An 18,339-nucleotide genomic window follows, 5' to 3' on the forward strand; every position below is an offset into this window, starting at 1 on the left:
CCGCACCATCCGGCTCAGCCCCAGTGCGACACACAAGGAGGACACCAAGCAGCAAGCAAGCAGCACTCGCCGTTCGTATTTCCGCCGTTCTATCTCCTGAGCGTACCATGGTATGTTCGGAGAGTACATACATAATATCGCACGACTATTCCCCATCCCCATCCCCCTCCCCTTTCCCCTGCTCCGTTCGCTCTTCTTGCTGCGGTTGGCGAAAAGCTGGTCTACCAATGCTATGATGCCCTTCACAGACTACCCCGCTCGCTTGAAAGACATATTTGGAATAATGAAAAAAGAAAAAAAGCAAAAAGAAACGAGACAAACGAGAACGGCAAAGAACGATTCCAGCTAAAGTGAACAAACCAATGAAAAAGAGTATATCGACACTAAGAAGGAGATTAAGGGTTGCAGGTGATAAGCTTCATTATGGCTCAAACCGAAGCAAAGAGAATAGGATAGGGAACATTTACGGATATGGATTGCATCAGATAACGATGTCTTTCCTAGGAAAAAGAGTCTTTCTCTTGTCCTTGCCAGCCCCCCGACCTCGCTGCAAGGTCATCAGACTGTGAAACCAAATAGAGCAATACTTCGTGCTTCTCTCCTGTGATATAGTAGGTCGAGTATTGATGATGCAATGGAACACCCTTCCCAGAACGCCCCCTCCGCTCCGTAACCCGTCCCAGCCCAACAAGGAAAGAAAAAGAGTTGGAAAGTGACCCGCGCAAGCTTTTTTTTTTCTCTTCTGTTCCTTCACGATGACCACCCAGTCTGCTGCGGCTGCTGCCCGTTGGGCTGACCCGGCCGAGGGAAGATGGACACTGTTTCCAATTGCTCCAATCCTCCCATTGTGCCTTGATTGTTCTGCCAACCCTGTCCCGTCTGCTGGTTCACAAATGCACTCTGGCGGAAAGGATTGGTGCTCCCCGTGGCAGTGGGCATGAGCATTGGTTGCGACGCACCGGCATGCGCCGTCTGCGGGCGTGCGAATGGATTTGTGCCAGTTGGCGCTGGTTGCAGCGGTGCGGGGCTGTGGCTGGTCTGCGGCGGCTGCGAGAAATCGACGGATTGCGAGGACTGTATCGTAGGCAATGAAGGGGCAAAACCACCGGTGTTCTGTGGAGAGTTTTTGGCAAATGGGTTCGTGGATGCTCTGTTCGGGTTGTTGGCGGCGCTGAACGGGTTTCCTCCAGTTGGCTGCGATTGCATGAGCATCGAGGCTCGGAAAGGGTTGGTCGTTTGTGGTTGCAATCCCTGTGATGCAGGTCCAGTAAATGATGGCTGTAAGAAGGGGGCAGGGCCGTTCTGCGGTATTGGCGGTACTGGTGGTATCTGTGGCTGCTGTCCAAACTGCTGCGGTGGTTGAGGCCCGTAGCCGCCAAATCCGGCGCCGGTGAAATTGGGTTGCAATTGCTGAGGCTGTTGCTGTTGTGCAAATGGGTTGCTTTGGAAGTTTGGATCAAACCCTGTCTGCTGCGGCATCATTCCGGTCTGTTGCGGGAATTGAATCTGAGGCGGTTGGAAGCCCTGGGCCTGCTGGGCCATGGGCTGCTGGTTCTGCTCGATGGACTCGAAGAAGTCAATCAAATCTGGCGCCGGGCCCTTGCTTTCAGGCTGCGCCAAGTTCGCCTCGGGAAAGCCAGTGTCTGCCCTTGCAGCGTCCTTCTTTTCGGGCAGCTTGCTGGAGCCATTGGCCTTCCCACTCCTCTTCGCCTCCTGCTGCGCGAGGTACTGTCGGCGGTTGATTTCGAAATCCTTATCGTTGAGGTACTCTTCGAGGGAGTTTCCCAGGCTGGTGGGGGCGTGTTTGACCTTGGGGATCTCGAGGCGGGTGGAATGCTCGTGCAGCCTTGCAATGGACAGGTACTGCACTACAGCATCCGTCTGCCTGCAGAACATCCTGTATATCCTCAATGCGCGTTCCGCGTCGGTATGCGACATCTCAAAGTAGTGCTCTGCGAGCAGGTCAGCCGGGCCTCGTTCCAGGGGGCCGAGGGGAATACGGACCGAGCACGTTGATGGTGCCCTCGTTCATGACGTGAAAAAGGGCAAGAATGTCCATTGTCAGCAGCCGGAAAGCCGTCAGAGTGATTTCGTTCTCGGGCTCGGCCGACAGGAAGTCGCACTGTAGCAGGGCGTGGATCTGGTCCTGGACCTGCTCCGTCTCGCGCAACAGACCCTTATCAACCGACAGGCGCTTGAGACGGCCCTCGCCGCTGCGCACATAGTCCACCCTGGTGGCGCCGAAGCTCTTCGCGCGCGTTACAATATACTCGGTGTAGGCGCGGATGTTGTGGCCCTGGGTCTGCACTGCTCGGCCGATTAGCACTGTGTCTGCGCCACACTAGGCGGCCGGATGCGGTGGACTGCGGGCGCATACCCTCGGTGAAGTTGTTGATGGCCAGGCGGCGGGAAGGCGCCTGCGCAAGGTACTTGAGGGTGACATCCGGCTCGCCCTCGCGGATCATCAGGTGTATGATAATGAGCGCCTTGAAGACGATGGTCCAGGTGGAGTCGCGCAGGCGGTTCTGGATGGCGCGAAAGACCTCGGCGACGCCGGCCTCGCCGGCGTGAGTGGCGACCAGAATGTGCTCGACATACTTGCTCTTGGGGGGAGCGAGCTGTGGGTGGTGGTGCGGTCAGCGGCTGCTCGTTGGGCTGCTCGCGGGACATGGGCGCGCGCGCGCGCGCAAGGAGCAGGAGCGGGCGGCTTGCCTTGATCTTGGTGGCTCCCTTCACGGACTTCTCAAAGGAGCTCGACATTTCCCGCGCGTCGCATGCCGCAGCGTCGGATGGGGCGGTGGGTTACGGAGGCCTGTAGGCGGCGGTCGGGCGGGGAGGCCGGGATGGAGGGTTCAGGTGCAAGCAGTGGTAAACATTGGGCAGACGGGAGGTCGGCGGCGGCGCGGCGTCATCAAGCGGGCGCGGGCGCCGCCTTTGGGCGCAAGGGTTCCATATTGCGCTCAAGCTCTCCTGCATGCTGCACGACCCAACCCGCCCACCACGCGAACGCCCCCAGCAATGTCGCGCCCCAGCTCGCCCACGCCTTCTGAGCGCGAGAAGCAGGACCGCGAGGCCCGCGCAAAAGAGGCCGCCGAGCAGGCCACGCTGCCCTACCAGTGGACCCAGACCATCCAGGATGTCGACATCACCACCACCATCCCCGCCACCCTCCGCGCCCGCGACCTCGACGTGGTGATCTCCAAGACCAAGCTCAAGGTCGCCATCAAGGGCCAAGACCCCATCATCGACGTAAGGAGCCCTCGCTTGCCCCCGCCCCTTCGGCGCGCTGCCTCCCCGCTGACGTCGGCCTTCGCGAAATTTAGGGCGAGCTGTCCAAGCCGATCCACGCCGACGAGAGCACCTGGACGCTGGAGACGGTCCCGGGCGGCAAGGAGATCGCCGTTCATCTGGACAAGGTTAACAAAATGGAGTGGTGGGAGCACGTTGTGACGACGGCGCCCAAGATCGACACTGCTAAGATTACCCCCGAGAGCAGCAAGCTCAGCGACCTCGAGGGCGAGACGCGCGCCATGGTCGAGAAGATGATGTGGGACCAGCGTCAGAAGGAGATGGGCAAGCCGACCAGCGACGAGCAGAAGAAGGAGGACATCTTGGCCAAGTTCAAGGCCCAGCACCCGGAGATGGACTTCTCCAATGCGAAGATCAGCTAGCCGACAAGCGCCCTCTGTGTGCGGTCCGCGCAGGCGGGGATGATGTCACGATAGTCAGTTACGGCATAGCGAGGTATAAAAAGAAAATCCACGGGAAGTATTTGGGAGTTGGGTGTGTTTTGAGGTTACCACGGGGAAGCCTGGATGAATCTTCCGTTGGCCATCTAGAGTCTTCGGCGGCGATCCTACTACAGGAGAAACAAAAAAAAGTACAGTAGTTTGCAGCAAAATATTTTACAGGATATTGAGGGTAAGAACGAGAAACCCTCGCATCGTTCAGTTCTTAAATGTCAAGTGGTATGTTTCCAACTGCTCTTTCGTCACAGCATTCGGTGCTTTCACGAGCAGATCCTCTCCCTTACCGCTCTTGGGGAATGCGATGACGTCCCTAACCGACTCCTTTCCGAGCATCACGGCGATCAGTCTGTCGAAGCCAAGGGCAATCCCAGCGTGTGGTGGACATCCGGCTCGAAGAACGTCGAGCAGGTGCCTGAAGTCCTGCAGTCGCTCTTCGCTCATCTTCAGCACGTCACGCATGATGAACTCTTGAACCCGAGCATCGTGAATACGTCTGCTGCCGCCGCCAAGTTCTACGCCATTGACAACAATGTCGTAGTGCTCTGCGCGAACACTGGCAGGATCCGTGGAAAGCAGACCAACATCCTCCGCAGTCTTCGGCGCGGTGAAAGGATGATGGGTAGCCGCAAATCCAGCAGCCCCACCCTGGCCTGGCTCTGTGTCACTGCTTGGTGAGAAAAGCGGAAAGTCCGTGATCCAGAGGAACTCAAAGCCTTGTGGTGCAGGAACGAGACCCTTGGCGACGGCCGCTTTGTGCAATGCCAAACGCAAGTTTCCGATTGGCGTTGAGCCTCCTGAGAAAGGCACGTTCTTGCGGGCCTGGATAACGATGAGGTCGCCGTCTTCAAGTTGATACATATCCTCGAGACGCTCTGCTGCTTCGAAGCCGAACGGCTGCAGTCCTTGCAATGGCTTCCGTGTATCGAAGATGAAAATTCCGGGCTGGCCTTCAGGGTTGTTCATGAAGGGGGCGGCCTCCGGGGATTCCATGAATTCATTCACGAATTTTCGTGTCTCCGAGGGCTCATTTGAGACGCGCAACCTCATCACATCGACTGCAGGATCAGCTAGAGGCCCGATTTTGGTGACCAGATCTACTGGAAGGAGATAGTCGATTTGCGAGATCTGGAACGGTCAGAATGTGAAGAAGAGAAAGCAGAGAATTACGCACCTCCATGCCCAGGCGGATGTCGGGCTTGTCGGAGCCATACTTCGCCATGGCATCATTGTAAGACATGTGCGGGAAGTTGGATGGCAGCTTGACATTCAGAAGCTCACCCCACAGTCTCCGAACGAGGTTCTCAATACACTTCTGAACGTCCTCGCCAGCCGCAAAGGACATTTCCAGGTCAAGCTAGTTACTGTCAGCAGATATATAGAATGATGCACGACCCACTGACCTGAGTGAATTCAGGCTGTCTGTCTGCCCTGAGGTCTTCGTCTCGGAAGCAACGAGCGATTTGGAAGTACTTTGGGATACCACTGGCCATCAGGATTTGCTTGTACTGCTGCGGGCTCTGAGGAAGTGCGTATGCCAGGCCCTTGGTCCGAGTAGGCACCAAAAACTCTCTTGCCCCCTCGGGCGTAGACTTGAAAAGCATAGGCGTCTCGATCTCCAAGAAATCATGCTTGTTAGCTAGCTCATCTCTGCAGGTGTTGGCAGCCTTGGCCCTGAATGCCAGTGCGTCACGGATGCCCTTGTCCTGGCGGATTTGCAGATGGCGCTGCTCAGGTGGGATGTTGGTGTCCTCTTGGAAGGTGATTTCCTTTGGGAACTCGTTGAGCACACACAGCTCCTTTAGTTCAACCTCTACGTTGGTGATCTTTTGAATTTCTCCTGCGTCACTCTTAGTAGGCTTACGTTCCTTCAAAACGCCTGTGATGGCGACAGGGTCTTGTGCTCCCAGGGCCTTCAAGCGAGCGTGCAACTCCTCGGACGAACGGGGGGTGCTGATTATCTGAACACTGTGGCTGAGGTCTTTGCTTAACAACGGGACGAAGGAGAGCTTTTTCGAAAGGTCGGCGCGGGGCCCGAGATAGCCGTGCAGAGTAACCGTCTCTCCAATTGAAGCATTCGCAAGCTCCTTGATCTCATGCGTGGCCGGGGAGAAATGAACTAAAGGAACAATCAGACTGGACAATACCAGAGAATAGAAATTACGTCCACCTACAGGACTGCTTATAGCTTTCCAGAAAAGGAAGATCATTACGAAGTGTTGCGCTTGAAGAGAAATGGCGAATTGGCGAAACACTCTGGCCCGCTCGCCGCGAAGAGGTTGTAGAGCATGGTCGTGACACACTCACGAACCCTCGAGACGCGGTAAATTTGGGGATTTGGGTTGGGGACCTCAACGCCGCAATGCTGCGGGCAGCAGGTCTCTTGCACGAAGAGAACAGCATGACGCACGTCCTCCGAGTGCAGGCAATGCTCAAGGCGGTGGAGCGATGGAGTTGCGGCTGTGAGAGCGTCGGATGCTTTTCTGGTGCGCCATCCCGGTCGGTGCTAGCGCCAACGATGAGTCAGCCGAGGACCTACAAAAATAATCGCGGCCTCGCGCTCATCTCGCGATCGCATCCTTCCAGTTTACAACAAGTGAGCCCTCCTGCTTTCCTCCCCACCTGCAATGCGCGCAGAATGCTGACCTGGACCGCGCAGATGATGAAAGCCCAGCGTGTACCCGATGAGCTGGCCCCTCTCTCGCTTTCGAGCTCTCCCCTCACCGGGCTTAAGCGGTTCGATTGTGGGACTGGAGGCAGCATGATATCGGCGTTCGGCACACCCACCTTGTTACAAAACGGACGCTAAAAGGCATCTCTGAACCAAGTTCTGGAAGGATATCCCTTGGATCGCTGCGGTTGCACCGGTTCGAGGTTAATTTTACTTGACGAGTACGATCATGTACATACCCGCAATAATGAAGAATCATTTATCTCTGGATGAAACTTGGCGGTCATGAAGCGCTTCACCCAATCGCTGGCCAAATCCTATGAGAGCCTTGTCGTCCACCATATAACGGCTCTCCATTGCGCCAGCGAAGATGAACTTACAAGTCGGCATCGTCAACAGGCCCACCTCTTCCTCTCATAGAGTCTGGACCGCAATAACGGTGTCACATGTTTCAAGGAATACTTCATCATCCTGCCTGCCTTTCGAAAGTTCTGCCACTCGTGTAAGTGGCGCGTCGGACGTTGCTTACCCGTGCAACATATGCGAGCACTAGAGAGCACGTGTGGATCAAATCCTTCTTGCTGCGGTCCGCAGCGTGAGACCTCGCCCTTTCTTCCTGGTCCATGCCGATCTGGGGCGGGCGTTGAAGAAACACAGCTCTATCAACGTTCCACCAAACCGCGGCTGGTCGCATGGTCGGGTGTGCCCTTAACCTCTCACTACATGCCGTGTCCCTACCTTCAATAAGGCACCAGGCACCGCGCCGTGAATCTCGCGCCGGATGATGTGGGGTGGGTGGAGATCAACCGTCTATCTTGGGGGCGGCTTCGCTTTGAGGCGCAAGGCACACGTTGGCCCGGACAATATTCTGATCTGATCCCGGACCCCAACACCAACCCGACGCCGCATTCCAAGGGGACGCCATCTTGGTATCACGACCACCCCGCTCGCCGGGCACATACGGCTTGCCGGTAGCCGAATAATGCACACGGCGTGAGAAACGCATGCTACAGGCGACAGTCGTGTCTTCTCCCCAAGGGAACGTGACATTAGGCCTTCCCAGATCCAGGACCTGCCACTGCGTTTTCAGACCTTGCGAAACGCGCCGCAAAGTCGCGCCGCTTAACGACGCTCGTCATTGGGCATGTGTCACCGGCCCTGTTCTGCGGTGTTGGATGAAGAAACCCCTGCGGCTATCCGGACTCCCCATCTGAGGCGTAAGTCCTGGTGTTTGAGTGTGAAGTACCTATAGGCGAACACGAACGTTGCACGTAAATTTAGTCCTCTCAACACTGCAAACGGCCTTTGAAATGCCGTATCCGACCCTCTGGGTTTCGGATGCATAAATGAGGGCTGGGATCTCTCAGAAAATATCCTCTTTCATCGGTATTGTATCTTAAGCCTCTGTACCTTCTGTCATTTCTACTCAGGCTTGCACTTGGACGAGCCTTCTTCTACTGTCCTTATACACCCACTATCTGTCTCTTGCAGGTCATAAAAAGACAATCCAGTGTATTTATCATGGTAACTCTCCCCCTCCACAACATCAAATCAACCCGGCTTGATAGAAAGAGTGAAAAAAAAAAAAGCTCCTCCCACAATACTCACACCATCCTTCCCAGATCCACCTCCCCACACTCCTCCTGGCCGCCGCCGCCGCCGCCGTCTCCGCCCTCCCCACCGCCCCCCTCACCCCCCGCTCCGCCGTTTTCGAAAACTCCATCATCACCAACCCCTCCGCACTCGCCTGGTACGACGCCTCCCAAGGCAGCGGCGCCGGCGGCAGCAGCTCCAGCAACAGCGCCGTAACCGCCATCACCAGCGACACCACCACCAGCGGCAACACCGGCACAACCTCGACCTACACTTGCTTCACGACCGCGACCTTCCCGCCGCTCACCTCCTGGGCCAGCTTCGCGACGCTCTGGACCGCCGCGGCGCCGGGCATCGCCGCCGCCAACGCCAACGCCGCCGCCCTCGCCGGCAGCAGCAGCAGCAGCAGCGGCACGACCGCCTCAACCCTCACGCAGACCCTCCACGCCAAAATCACCGCCATCTCCGCCCTCACCTCCCTCGACCCGCGCCTCGTCCTCGCCACCGTCCTGCAAGAATCCAACGGGCGCCTCGACGTGCCCTGCACCGGCACCTCCAACTGCGGCATCATGCAAGCCGCTCCCGGGAGCGCCTCCTTCGACGCGGCGCGGCCCGCGGCGTCCATCGAGCAGATGCTGCGCGACGGCGTGCAGGGCGTGGCGGGGAGCTGGCCGGATGGCGGACCGGGCTTGGCGTATTGGATGGGGGTGTATGGCGACCCGTGGCGGGCGCTGCGGGCGTACAACACGGGGAGCGTGCCGGATGCGGGGGACCTGTCGGCGACGGGGGGGTGGGGGACGGCGAGTTATGTTGTGGATGTGGCGAATAGGTTGGTGGGGTGGGATGGGGTGACGAGGGGGAGTTGTTGAGTTTTTTTTTTTTTTTTTTGGGTGTGTGTGGGGTGTGTGGTGATTGTGTGAGGTGGTGGTGGTGGGTGGGGAGACGAGAGAAGGAGAGAGAGTGTGTGTGTGAGAAAGACGACGGTTTTTGCTTTGGTTTCGGTTGGCGGTATGGCGCGCGTTCTGGTGGAAAGCGCTGTAACCTGGTGTTGTGGCGTTGTGTAACCTCTTTGGGCTTCCTCGTGCGGTACTTTATCACTCTACCGGCTAGAGCTATGTGGAATGAAGTCATTTAAAACGACCACATCTTCAAAGAGAATTACCCCCTGGACATTTTGACGTCAGTTGTACATGAAAGGAAGGCGTTGCCAATGTCTCCAACTCTGCGAATTTGTTGAGAGGGATGCTTTTTCAATCCATATGATTCTAAAATATAAAATCCCGTTCCGAAATTTTTGCTCGCTACTTTTTTCAACCATCAATACTTGTAACGTCATCGCTTCAAAATACAGCAATGCCAACTCCCAAGCATACGACAAGAGCACGTGCGGCTTATCTCTGGCCAGCAAGTCTCCGCTCCTGGACCTCAGACAGCGCACGGCTGCCGCTGACGTAGGCCACAAGCCCGACGGCAACGGCGGCCGGGAGCGTCTGGAACAGGTTCCAAGCGGTGTAGTAGAGGAAGAAGATGCCCTCGAGCGCGATGATGGAGCCAAAGAAGAGGCCGTGCGAGACGGGGGCGGCGCCGAAGGCCTTGGGGGCGTGGGCGATGTTGGCGCCCAGCATGGCCCAGGCGCCGAAGAGGACGGGAAGCGCGGCGACGACGGCGGCAGTGAAGACGAGGGTGATGACCTTGGGAGGGTTCTTGGGGTCATCCTTGAAAATGTGGTGGATCTCGTCCTTCTTGCCATAGCGCACGGGCGGCTCGGGAAGCGCCAGAGGCGTGTTTGGGTCGCGCGAAACGTCAAGGTCAAAGACGGCGGACTTGTAGGGGACGGAAGAGCCGAAGGAGGCGATGATGAGCGAGGCCTTGACCGGGGATTCGGTGGTGAGGAATTGGACCGCAAGGTCTTTTTGCGTCTGGTGGGAAGGTGTTAATGGTCGGATGAATGCATTGCAGATGGAAGCGCGGGGCGTACCAGCTCAATCTTGCCCTTGCCATTGTCCTTGACGCTCAGAGCAAACGAATCCTGCAGACCGGTGGCGGGGTCGGTGAGGGTCAGGAAAGCCTGGTGCGGGCGCTGGGCCTTCTTGCCGTCGAGGGTGGTGAGGAGGAGCTTGAGCGTGTCCGACGGGCCCAGCGCAACGGGCTTCTCGATGGGAGACTGAGGGCCAAACCTGCAGAAGGCTGGATTAGCAGCTGGCACGGGTCAATGGCTGGCATCAGGCGAGTTGTACTTCTCCTTCAGGCCGCTGCCGACGCCTGAGCCCTTTGAGGTGACAGTCAGCGTGGCCTCCTCAAAGCCCCAGGACGAGGCAGCGGAGACAGCGCTAGCTCCAATGAGCAGCAGCGATGGCAGGAACGAGAAACGCATGGTCGGACTTCTGCGTGGGCGATGCTGGGCGGCGAGGAGCGTCGTGGTGTTGCTTCGCTGGAGCTTTGGCTTAATGCAACGTACTCGTAAGCTGCCCGTGCACGGGCCACAATGGTCAACCCACGCATCCGCCCGCAGCTTCTCCGCCGACGCGACAACATCACACTTCCACAAGACACATCCGCATCCAAGTCCGCATTCACAAGTCATCGGCACAGGCTATGGAGAGCTTGCTCGCGTCATGTATTCGTGATTCCAATTTTACCGGCCACTTGGTCCGATTGGCCTTCCTCAGACACCGTCCATCCTGGCGAAATCTCTAGTTGTGGATCTTCGCATGCAAGCCCGGGAGGATCTCCAAGTCCTTCTTTGTGTACTCATACTTTCCATCCTCGCTTATCTTCGGCGCCTGTGTCCTCCGCTGCTGCTGCGACTGCCTGACCTTCACCCATTCCTCCATCGTCAGGTGCTGTCCAAGCTTGGTGAACTCATTCTCCTCCAGCCCCAACCGCTTCAGCAGCCCGCTGTTCTTGAGCGGGTCCAGGACGACATGGTTGTTCGGCCTGCACAGAGATGGCGTCAGCACTACTTCGTCTCTCCCAATCCACATCTCACCAAAGCGACTTACCTCGCAAAGTACAGCACGCCCAGCCTATCGACGTGCGCCTGGTCATCCGGCGGCGAGTGCACACGGTGGATGCTGCTCTTCAGATAGCCGCCGGTGATGGCACTGAGCGCGTCGCAGATGTTGATGGTGATGGTCTCGTCCTGCGGCTTGACCCATTTCCACTGGCCCTGGTTGTTGAGAATCTGCAGCGCCGCCACCGGCTGCCGGAACAGCAGCGTCACGCTTCCCAGGTCCGTGTGCCCCGGCGTGAAGAGGCTGCCTATCCGTCGATTCTCCTCGGGCGTGCGCGCCTTGTAGTGCATGTACCGAAGGTGGTCCTCGCCCCGGTCGTCGTACACGTGCTCGCGCACCAGCTGCTCCTCGTCCGGCAGCTCGAGGATGATGGCGAAGAGACGCAGGAGCTTCTTCACGACGAGCTCGTGGCATTTCTGCGTGAATCAAGCTGGTTAGCTTTGAGACGGTGCTGGCGCGAAGAGGAAGCAGCTTACCCGGCTGAACTGCTCGATTTCGTTGATGTGGTCTGCCAGAACCGGCGGGTGCTGGCGGTTGTGGAAGCCATCGAACTTGGGGATATTGTACACCTGGATGTTGTCTTTGACGCTACCGTCTTCCGTGAGACTGATCTGCGATTAGCCTTTGCAGTTCTCGGGTGGTCTGGCAGGAACAAACGCTTACTTTCGGAGACCAGCAGGCCTGTATCCGTTGTACTCTCCGCTCTCAAGATCCTTGATGTTGTGGTACTTCAGCTTCTCCTCCAGCGGCAGGTCGTAGAACTCGCGACCCAGTGCGAATTGCCTGTCGACCTCCTCTTGGCTGATGCCGAAGTTCTTGACGTAGAAGAAACCGACATGCTGCGCTGCGTAGGTGAGCTGCTCCGCGAGCTTCTCCTTGCCTCCCGGCTTATCGAATTGACTCAGGTCAAGCGTGACGAGCTCGGCCCAATCGACTATGTACAGTTCCCACGTCAGTCGCTGGACAGGCTGAAATTGGGATGGGCTCACTAACGATCAGCCTTGGTCACTGGGACCTGCTTGTATGGCGAAATGGTCTTTCCCGGCATTATTGCTGAACTGTTTCGCAGAACCCGTGGATAGCTTAGGATCGAGTGTCGGTGTCGGTCTAGCTCCCCGCCTGGACAGTGCTAATGCACGACATTATAAGTACTCCGTTCCAACATGCTATCCGCCTGGTCGCCGACCACCAGACATCTACCCCTCCAACGTCGGCTTTCAAATCCACCCAGCATGATGTCACCGATGCCGGCAATCACACCATAGATATCTCTATCCAATGCGCTCACGGTCTAGTTGCCGACGCCAGCAAGAGTGGAGCCCGAAAATGGGGGGACAGTGAGGGGCGACAAAGCGCCAATCCCTCGCGGACTGCTTTGCATGAAGCTTTCGAAGATTAGCAGGATTCTAAGGTACGAGGGGGACGAGAAAAATGCTGATTGGACGACGTGATTTCGGAGATGCGTTATTTGGTGTGGTGCAGCACGCAATGCGGGGAAGCTCTCACAACATCGGCGCTGTCGCCGTTACCAACTTTCGCTATTTCCGATGCTTCATCTAGAACTCTACGTTGCGATTATGTACTTGGGAATGGAAAGCGCTGTAGAATCATATCTTGGTTATGGCTTTGGTTCATTTCAGGACTTGGCTGACAGTACTCACACAGTCGTTCGCAAGTACGCAGAGGTCATGGAGAAGCCCTATCGCCGTGCATTTTCCTGGTGTGAACAGGTCAAGCGACGGTTTCCTCGACTTTGTCATCCATGTTCAGCACCCGAGACACGGTTAATCAAGCAAGTTAGAAACCGGAAAGATCAAGACACCAAGTAGATACTACGAGAGAGAATAGAAGAGCTACCCAAGCACTCAGCCAGCTCTCCCCTGGTGATCTAAAAAACACTATTTGATAGCTTTGTCATCATGACCATGATAGGAGGTGGATGCAGCAAACGAAGCCTAGTCCAAACAAGCTTCCTCTCCGAAGCTATGACCATCATGTAAGCGCGGCTAAAGCTGAAAGGTTATCAACATGGGTCGATTAAGCACGCAAGCCAAACGCTTGAGCGGCAATAGCGCTGACGCCATCCGGCCGCGTTAGTTGCACGAATTCTTTTGTATGTTTATCTTCTCTCAATCTTTGCTCCCGATACCTGATTCTGGAACAGTGCTGCCCTCCGCTGATGCTCATACTCTGGCATTCTGGCGACGTCCGTTTTTGCCTGACAGTATAAAGCCTCCAGCGGCAAGATGACCGGTCCAAAAGATAGCGGTGTCTACGAGACACAGACGGAGATGGAGATCGAGAAAGGTCAACCGAGAACGCTTTGGGGCGTTGTCAAGGAGGTGTTCAACTGGTATCCGTCCCACTACCCTGCCAAAGAGCGAAAGTAAGTGCTGGGCAACCTCTTAACTTTCTCGCAAACTGCTTACCGATAAGACTCTTGTTCAAACTCGACCTCTCCATCTTAATTTTCTCATGCCTGTGCTGTAAGTTGCTCTTCCGAGCTGTGCGTCTACGCGACACCTTTCTGACAGTTCCTCAAGTCTTCACCAAGTACCTCGATCAATCGAATCTCAGCAATGCGTATACTTCAGGAATGAAGGAGGACCTCGAGCTCTATGGCAATGAGCTGAACTACTTCAATGTGTCGTATTTTACAGCCTACGTCATTGCTCAAATCCCCTTGCTGCTACTCATCTCCCGCCCCAAGCTGTATGCAGCCCCGAGCCCATCGCCCTCTTCACGTTGAAAGCAAACTAAGCAATTACAGCGCTCGGTACATGCTCCCCACCTTGGAAATAGCCTGGGGCATCCTCACTTTCGCCCAGAGTCGTGTCACGAGCGCCACACAGCTGTATGCGCTGCGCTTCTTCGTCGGCCTTTTCGAAGCCCCCGTCTTCGCCGGCACGCACTTCATCCTCGGCAGCTGGTACCGCAAGCAGGAGCTGTTCAAGCGCGCGGGGACGTGGTTCATCTGCAACTCGCTCGGCACCATGGTCAGCGGTTACTTGCAGGCAGCAGCGTACACGAATCTGTCTGGCGTTGCCGGTCTGTCGGGATGGCGGTAAGCATTGCTCCCCCTCTGCCTCTCCTCACTGTCTCTTCTTCCTCTATCGACGCGGCTGACATGGTCACAGATGGCTTTTCATCATAGGTATACATTCTTCCCATGCCCGGGAGACGTGATCCTTTGCTGTTGATGTGTTCTGATCTTTCGACCATAGACGGCATCTTCACCATCCCCGTCGCCCTCGCCGGCTTCTTCATCTTCCCCGGTATTCCCGAATCGCCCAAGCCCATCTTTCTCACCCATGACGACATCTCTCTCGCCAAGGAACGCATGGCGGATGAGAAGGTCCGGCCGCCGGGGAAGCTCAACCTGGACGTCTTCAAACGCAGCCTGCGCCGATGGCACATCTACGTCTTCGTGTTCTGCTATATGTGTGTGCTCTCTCTCTCTCTCTCTCTCTCCATCCATCCCTCCCTCCCCAAATGACCCGCCTCTCCCCGCGAGAGAAAGAAAAAGCCAAACCAGATCCATTCGAAGTCCCCCAACCCCCTCAGCTAACCTCGTCGTCCGCAGCTGCATGATCATCTCCTCGTACCCGTCCTCGTACATGAACCTCTGGCTCAAGGCGGAGCGCTACTCGGTCCCGCAGATCAACAAGCTGCCGACGGCGCTCAACGCCATCACCATCGTCTCCAGCTGGCTGGGAACCACCCTCGCCGCCATCTACCCCAGCTGGGCGATTTACTCCGTCGCCATGGCCGCGTGCGTCTTCTCGAGCGCCTGCATGACGGTTTGGAAGATCCCCGTCGCGTTGAAGTGAGTGATGTTATTCCCCGTCTTCCCCCATTCCTTATATTCTCTTCTCCTTTCTTTCTCTCTCTCTTGGTTGGTGGGTGGTGGGGTGCAGAGCAGAGCGAGGGCAGGCGGTGTACTGCGTGTAATGTGTGTGGTGGTGGCCTACGGGCCTTGCGTCTCTGCGCTGGTTGTTGCGAGGACGAGAAGAAATGGGATGTGATCACGATATCGTCCTGTCGGCGGACCAGCAACTGGAATTCGCTAGCTATCGGTCTGGGCACCAAGCCCTCCTCCCCCCCGAGCATACGCTCTCCCACGCATCCAAACCCCCAGCCGTATAAGATGACATGATCCCTTCGGACCGGCCATCAAAGAAAAGGAAGACGAGGCCAGATGACGGTTCCCCCTCCGGACAGGCCCCTGCGGCACCTCCGACCAGCGCCCACGACTCCCGTAGTGAGCAGCAGAAGACCTTGACGTCTTCTGCAGAATGGAAGCACGCGACGATCATAGCCTACTTTTACCGAGTGGACTCGGCCGGCTCACGGCCAGTTACCCATCAATTGTTCGAGAGGCTTATGAAGGATGTCGAGGAAGACCGCTTGCTCAGTGACTCGGATTTCAAGACAGGCCAAGGACACGCCCTCGTAACTCCGACCGAACAAATCCCTCCGCGGGAAGTTCAACCCGACAGCCCCTCTTCCACAGCCTGCCCCCGCCCAGTCGCGGGCTCGTCCCCTCCACAGCCACTTCATGGCATCCAGAACCTTGGGAGATCTTCTCGGAGCGCTCATCCCCCCGGTGTGGTGTGGATGGCGGACGGATTCATTCATGAGAGAGAGAGAGAGAGAGAGAGAGAGAGAGAGAGAGAGAGAGAGAGAGAGAGGAAAGAAGATGCTGATGGCGCGGGCGTGCTGACAATGTGGTGCAGGTTCGTGGCGTGGTACGCCTTCGGCCTGGCCGGCTGTTCGAGCCCGATCCTGTACTCGACGGTGAACACGGTGCTGAAAGATGATGCGGAGGAGCGAGCGCTCACTGTGGTAAGCCTCGGACGAGTCTGGAGAGCTGTTGGTGCCAGTTAGCTAATTCTTGTGGGCTTGTGACAGGGCGCTATGATGTCGTTTGGATATAGCTTCAACATATGGGTCCCTCTACTGCTCTTCCCGACAGCAGGGGATTGGGGGGCACCGGAATGGAAAGCGGGGTGGCCAAGCTGCATTGCGTTTTATACGTTGTTGTGGCTGGGGTTTCTTACCGTTGTTTGGTTGTATAGGAGAGAGAAGACGGAGGACGCTGAGGGTTCTGCGTAATTTAGCCGTGTCTTTAGGGGGGCGGGGATCATGACTTACCAAGGCGGAGGCCTTGCCAAATCTCTCATCAACGCATCCATCTCCAAGTCTATATCGTCCTTGGGCTTCTCCTCCGGCTTCTCCTTCTCCGCCTCCATCCTCAGCCTCTCGGATTCGGGCACCATCCCAGCGAAAAACTTGTCCTTGTCGGCCCTGTCGGCCTCCTCCCCATGTTCTTCGGCCATTATCGCCTGGGCCGCCCGCATCTCGGAGTCTTTCCTCTGCGCCTTCTGCTGCCTGGCCGCCTTGGACCTGGCCGGACCCCTGCTCGGCACCGGGTAGTTGTCCGGCTCGAGCCTGTCCGGCCTGTAGTCCTTGGCGACCCTGTCGGCGATCTTGTTGCCCGGCACGCCCTTGTGTGACTTCACCCAGTACAGCTCGACGGTGACACCATACTGGCGAGCCAGTACCATGTCACGATCAACGATGCTTTGCATCGTCTCCTTGGGGAGCCTGTGGAGGACGGTCGCCGGCGACCCGTCCTGACCAGCCACAGCCAACCCCTGGAGGACGTCGAGAACCGGCATGTAGTCGGTGAAGACCTTGACGACCGAGATGGCGCGGACGGCCGGATGCTCCGCGACTTTGTCGAGGCCGACCTCGAGGGCCAAGTCCAGGCCGGCCACCTCGGCCGGTCCGCTGCGCTTGAAGTGCGGCAGCGGCTTGCCGTTCTTCACCCACTCGGCCGTGCCGGGCTTCCGGTAGACCGCCGAACAGCCGGTCCAGCAGTCGCCCTGCTCGTTGTACGGCGCCGACGCCGACCCGTCGCAGAAGATGGCGAGGACCCCCTCCTCGTCGTGCAGGCTGGCGAACTTGCCATTCTTGATGGCCTCGTCCTCGTCTTGCCAGTTGGCGAAGATCTTGCAGTGGAGTGCTCCATCGGGAGCGCTCAGAAGGGTTTCTTGCGGCGTCGGGGCGGTGGCGGCGGCGGCGGACAGGGCGGATGAAGGGGCAGACATGGTGGTGGTGGTGGTGGTGGTGGTGGAAGTGGAGGTGGTGGTGGTGATGGTTGTGGTTGTGGTGGTGGTGTTGCTGCTGCTGTTGGAGCTGGGATTGCGGAGGATGTGTTGGATGTGCTGGTCGAAGAAAAGAAGTACGCAGATAGGTTTATATTGTAAACCATTTGGCGAGGCTGCTAGCCAGCGCTCGTGATGCTACACTTCTGGTGCCTGCTCTTTTTGCTAAGATTCCATGGCGCCTGCTCGTTTTAGATCTGGCACAAATATCTAGCAAATCGAGCTCAGTGTGAAGGTTAATGGGGCTGCCAGATTTTCAACCCGGAACGCGCCTACTCGATCTGGCACCCACTGAGTGATTTTGCGCTCCTCGCTCCTACGCGTCATACGCGCCTTCCTCTGTTTCCATCATCCGCGCCTTCCCAAACACTACACATGCCACCAAGGTGCATCGGCTTCGCCGATACGGGTGATCTGGAGCCCACATTTCCACGATTTATCCAGGCACCAAGATCTTTACTTGAGTTACGGCTGACGATCTGGTTGGAAGTGATTCGATGCTTCATGAACTTATATCCATAGTTAGGCTGCTTTGAGTGGGATGAAACCACCGCTGTCGCCATGTTCATGTTGCGATCACTCCCGGTTTTCGTGCATCACTTCCGCCATAAATCTCTCACAGACTGTATACATAGATCCAGTAAACACCAAGCATTAGAATACTCAATTCCCTGTTGGTTGGTGCTCGAAAATCTTTTGGAGACAGGGTTCTCCTTGGGTCATTGCGAAGTGTTCGCAGCCTCCTTTCTCCGCAAGCTGCCGCGTCATCCATCCGCGAAGGGCAAGATTAGGTGGACTGGGGCGCATAGCTCGACTAGAGAAGATGAAAGGAGTATGTTACCTGTGATTTCTTTTTACGTCAGGCCAACCTTGTAGGTTCTTGTGTTGGCCGTTCAGCTAGAAATCGTGTCGTTTTGGTTAAACACTTGCAAAGACGAAGATGCCCCGCACTCAACAGGTATTAATTCTGACCCTTACACAATTGAGATATCATTGAATCTCACTGATACTCATTGAAAAATGGTAGCTGCCCACATCTCGGCAAGTGTCCTTCTTCGACAGACCTGTTGAAAATCATACAGTTTAAAATGAGTTCAAAGTGATCCGATTGGCCAAAAGGTGACCTGAAGGTCGAATCCGGGCTG

At 56.7% G+C, this 18,339-nt stretch overlaps 8 protein-coding genes across 8 annotated transcripts; 3 read left to right on the forward strand and 5 right to left on the reverse strand.

Annotated features, from left to right (window-relative positions):
• Positions 1 to 750: 750 nt before the first annotated feature.
• BKCO1_9000120 (enth domain protein) lies at positions 751 to 2,760 on the reverse strand (the record flags this gene model as incomplete). The annotated part of the gene is made up of 4 exons (XM_020279761.1): positions 751 to 1,952; positions 2,005 to 2,307; positions 2,378 to 2,525; positions 2,599 to 2,760. The coding sequence occupies 4 exons, from the start codon at positions 2,758 to 2,760 to the stop codon at positions 751 to 753; spliced, it is 1,815 nt and encodes a 604-aa protein (XP_020133054.1).
• A 258-nt stretch (positions 2,761 to 3,018) lies between these two features.
• On the forward strand, positions 3,019 to 3,671 carry BKCO1_9000121 (nuclear movement protein; the record flags this gene model as incomplete). The annotated part of the gene is made up of 2 exons (XM_020279762.1): positions 3,019 to 3,249; positions 3,324 to 3,671. 2 exons carry the CDS (start codon positions 3,019 to 3,021, stop codon positions 3,669 to 3,671), a joined length of 579 nt encoding a protein of 192 aa, XP_020133053.1.
• A 276-nt stretch (positions 3,672 to 3,947) lies between these two features.
• BKCO1_9000122 (aspartyl-trna synthetase) lies at positions 3,948 to 6,149 on the reverse strand (the record flags this gene model as incomplete). Its single annotated transcript, XM_020279763.1, has 4 exons — positions 3,948 to 4,874; positions 4,921 to 5,103; positions 5,150 to 5,865; positions 5,921 to 6,149. 4 exons carry the CDS (start codon positions 6,147 to 6,149, stop codon positions 3,948 to 3,950), a joined length of 2,055 nt encoding a protein of 684 aa, XP_020133056.1.
• A 1,789-nt stretch (positions 6,150 to 7,938) lies between these two features.
• BKCO1_9000123 (exo-beta-protein) lies at positions 7,939 to 8,879 on the forward strand (the record flags this gene model as incomplete). The annotated part of the gene is made up of 2 exons (XM_020279764.1): positions 7,939 to 7,941; positions 8,040 to 8,879. 2 exons carry the CDS (start codon positions 7,939 to 7,941, stop codon positions 8,877 to 8,879), a joined length of 843 nt encoding a protein of 280 aa, XP_020133055.1.
• A 522-nt stretch (positions 8,880 to 9,401) lies between these two features.
• On the reverse strand, positions 9,402 to 10,384 carry BKCO1_9000124 (oligosaccharyltransferase subunit ribophorin ii; the record flags this gene model as incomplete). The annotated part of the gene is made up of 3 exons (XM_020279765.1): positions 9,402 to 9,929; positions 9,989 to 10,187; positions 10,248 to 10,384. 3 exons carry the CDS (start codon positions 10,382 to 10,384, stop codon positions 9,402 to 9,404), a joined length of 864 nt encoding a protein of 287 aa, XP_020133050.1.
• A 319-nt stretch (positions 10,385 to 10,703) lies between these two features.
• On the reverse strand, positions 10,704 to 12,072 carry BKCO1_9000125 (isopenicillin n synthase; the record flags this gene model as incomplete). Its single annotated transcript, XM_020279766.1, has 5 exons — positions 10,704 to 10,947; positions 11,013 to 11,440; positions 11,501 to 11,630; positions 11,688 to 11,958; positions 12,018 to 12,072. 5 exons carry the CDS (start codon positions 12,070 to 12,072, stop codon positions 10,704 to 10,706), a joined length of 1,128 nt encoding a protein of 375 aa, XP_020133049.1.
• Positions 12,073 to 13,270: 1,198 nt separating this feature from the next.
• Positions 13,271 to 14,854, forward strand: BKCO1_9000126 (vitamin h transporter; the record flags this gene model as incomplete). Its single annotated transcript, XM_020279767.1, has 7 exons — positions 13,271 to 13,410; positions 13,461 to 13,510; positions 13,568 to 13,736; positions 13,795 to 14,088; positions 14,162 to 14,178; positions 14,249 to 14,465; positions 14,608 to 14,854. The coding sequence occupies 7 exons, from the start codon at positions 13,271 to 13,273 to the stop codon at positions 14,852 to 14,854; spliced, it is 1,134 nt and encodes a 377-aa protein (XP_020133052.1).
• A 1,320-nt stretch (positions 14,855 to 16,174) lies between these two features.
• Positions 16,175 to 17,137, reverse strand: BKCO1_9000127 (uncharacterized protein; the record flags this gene model as incomplete). The annotated part of the gene is made up of 1 exon (XM_020279768.1): positions 16,175 to 17,137. The coding sequence occupies one exon, from the start codon at positions 17,135 to 17,137 to the stop codon at positions 16,175 to 16,177; it is 963 nt and encodes a 320-aa protein (XP_020133051.1).
• Between the last annotated feature and the right edge of the window lie 1,202 nt (positions 17,138 to 18,339).

This window comes from Diplodia corticola (assembly GCF_001883845.1).
Source record: "Diplodia corticola strain CBS 112549 chromosome Unknown scaffold9, whole genome shotgun sequence".
Classification (NCBI taxonomy): domain Eukaryota; kingdom Fungi; phylum Ascomycota; class Dothideomycetes; order Botryosphaeriales; family Botryosphaeriaceae; genus Diplodia; species Diplodia corticola.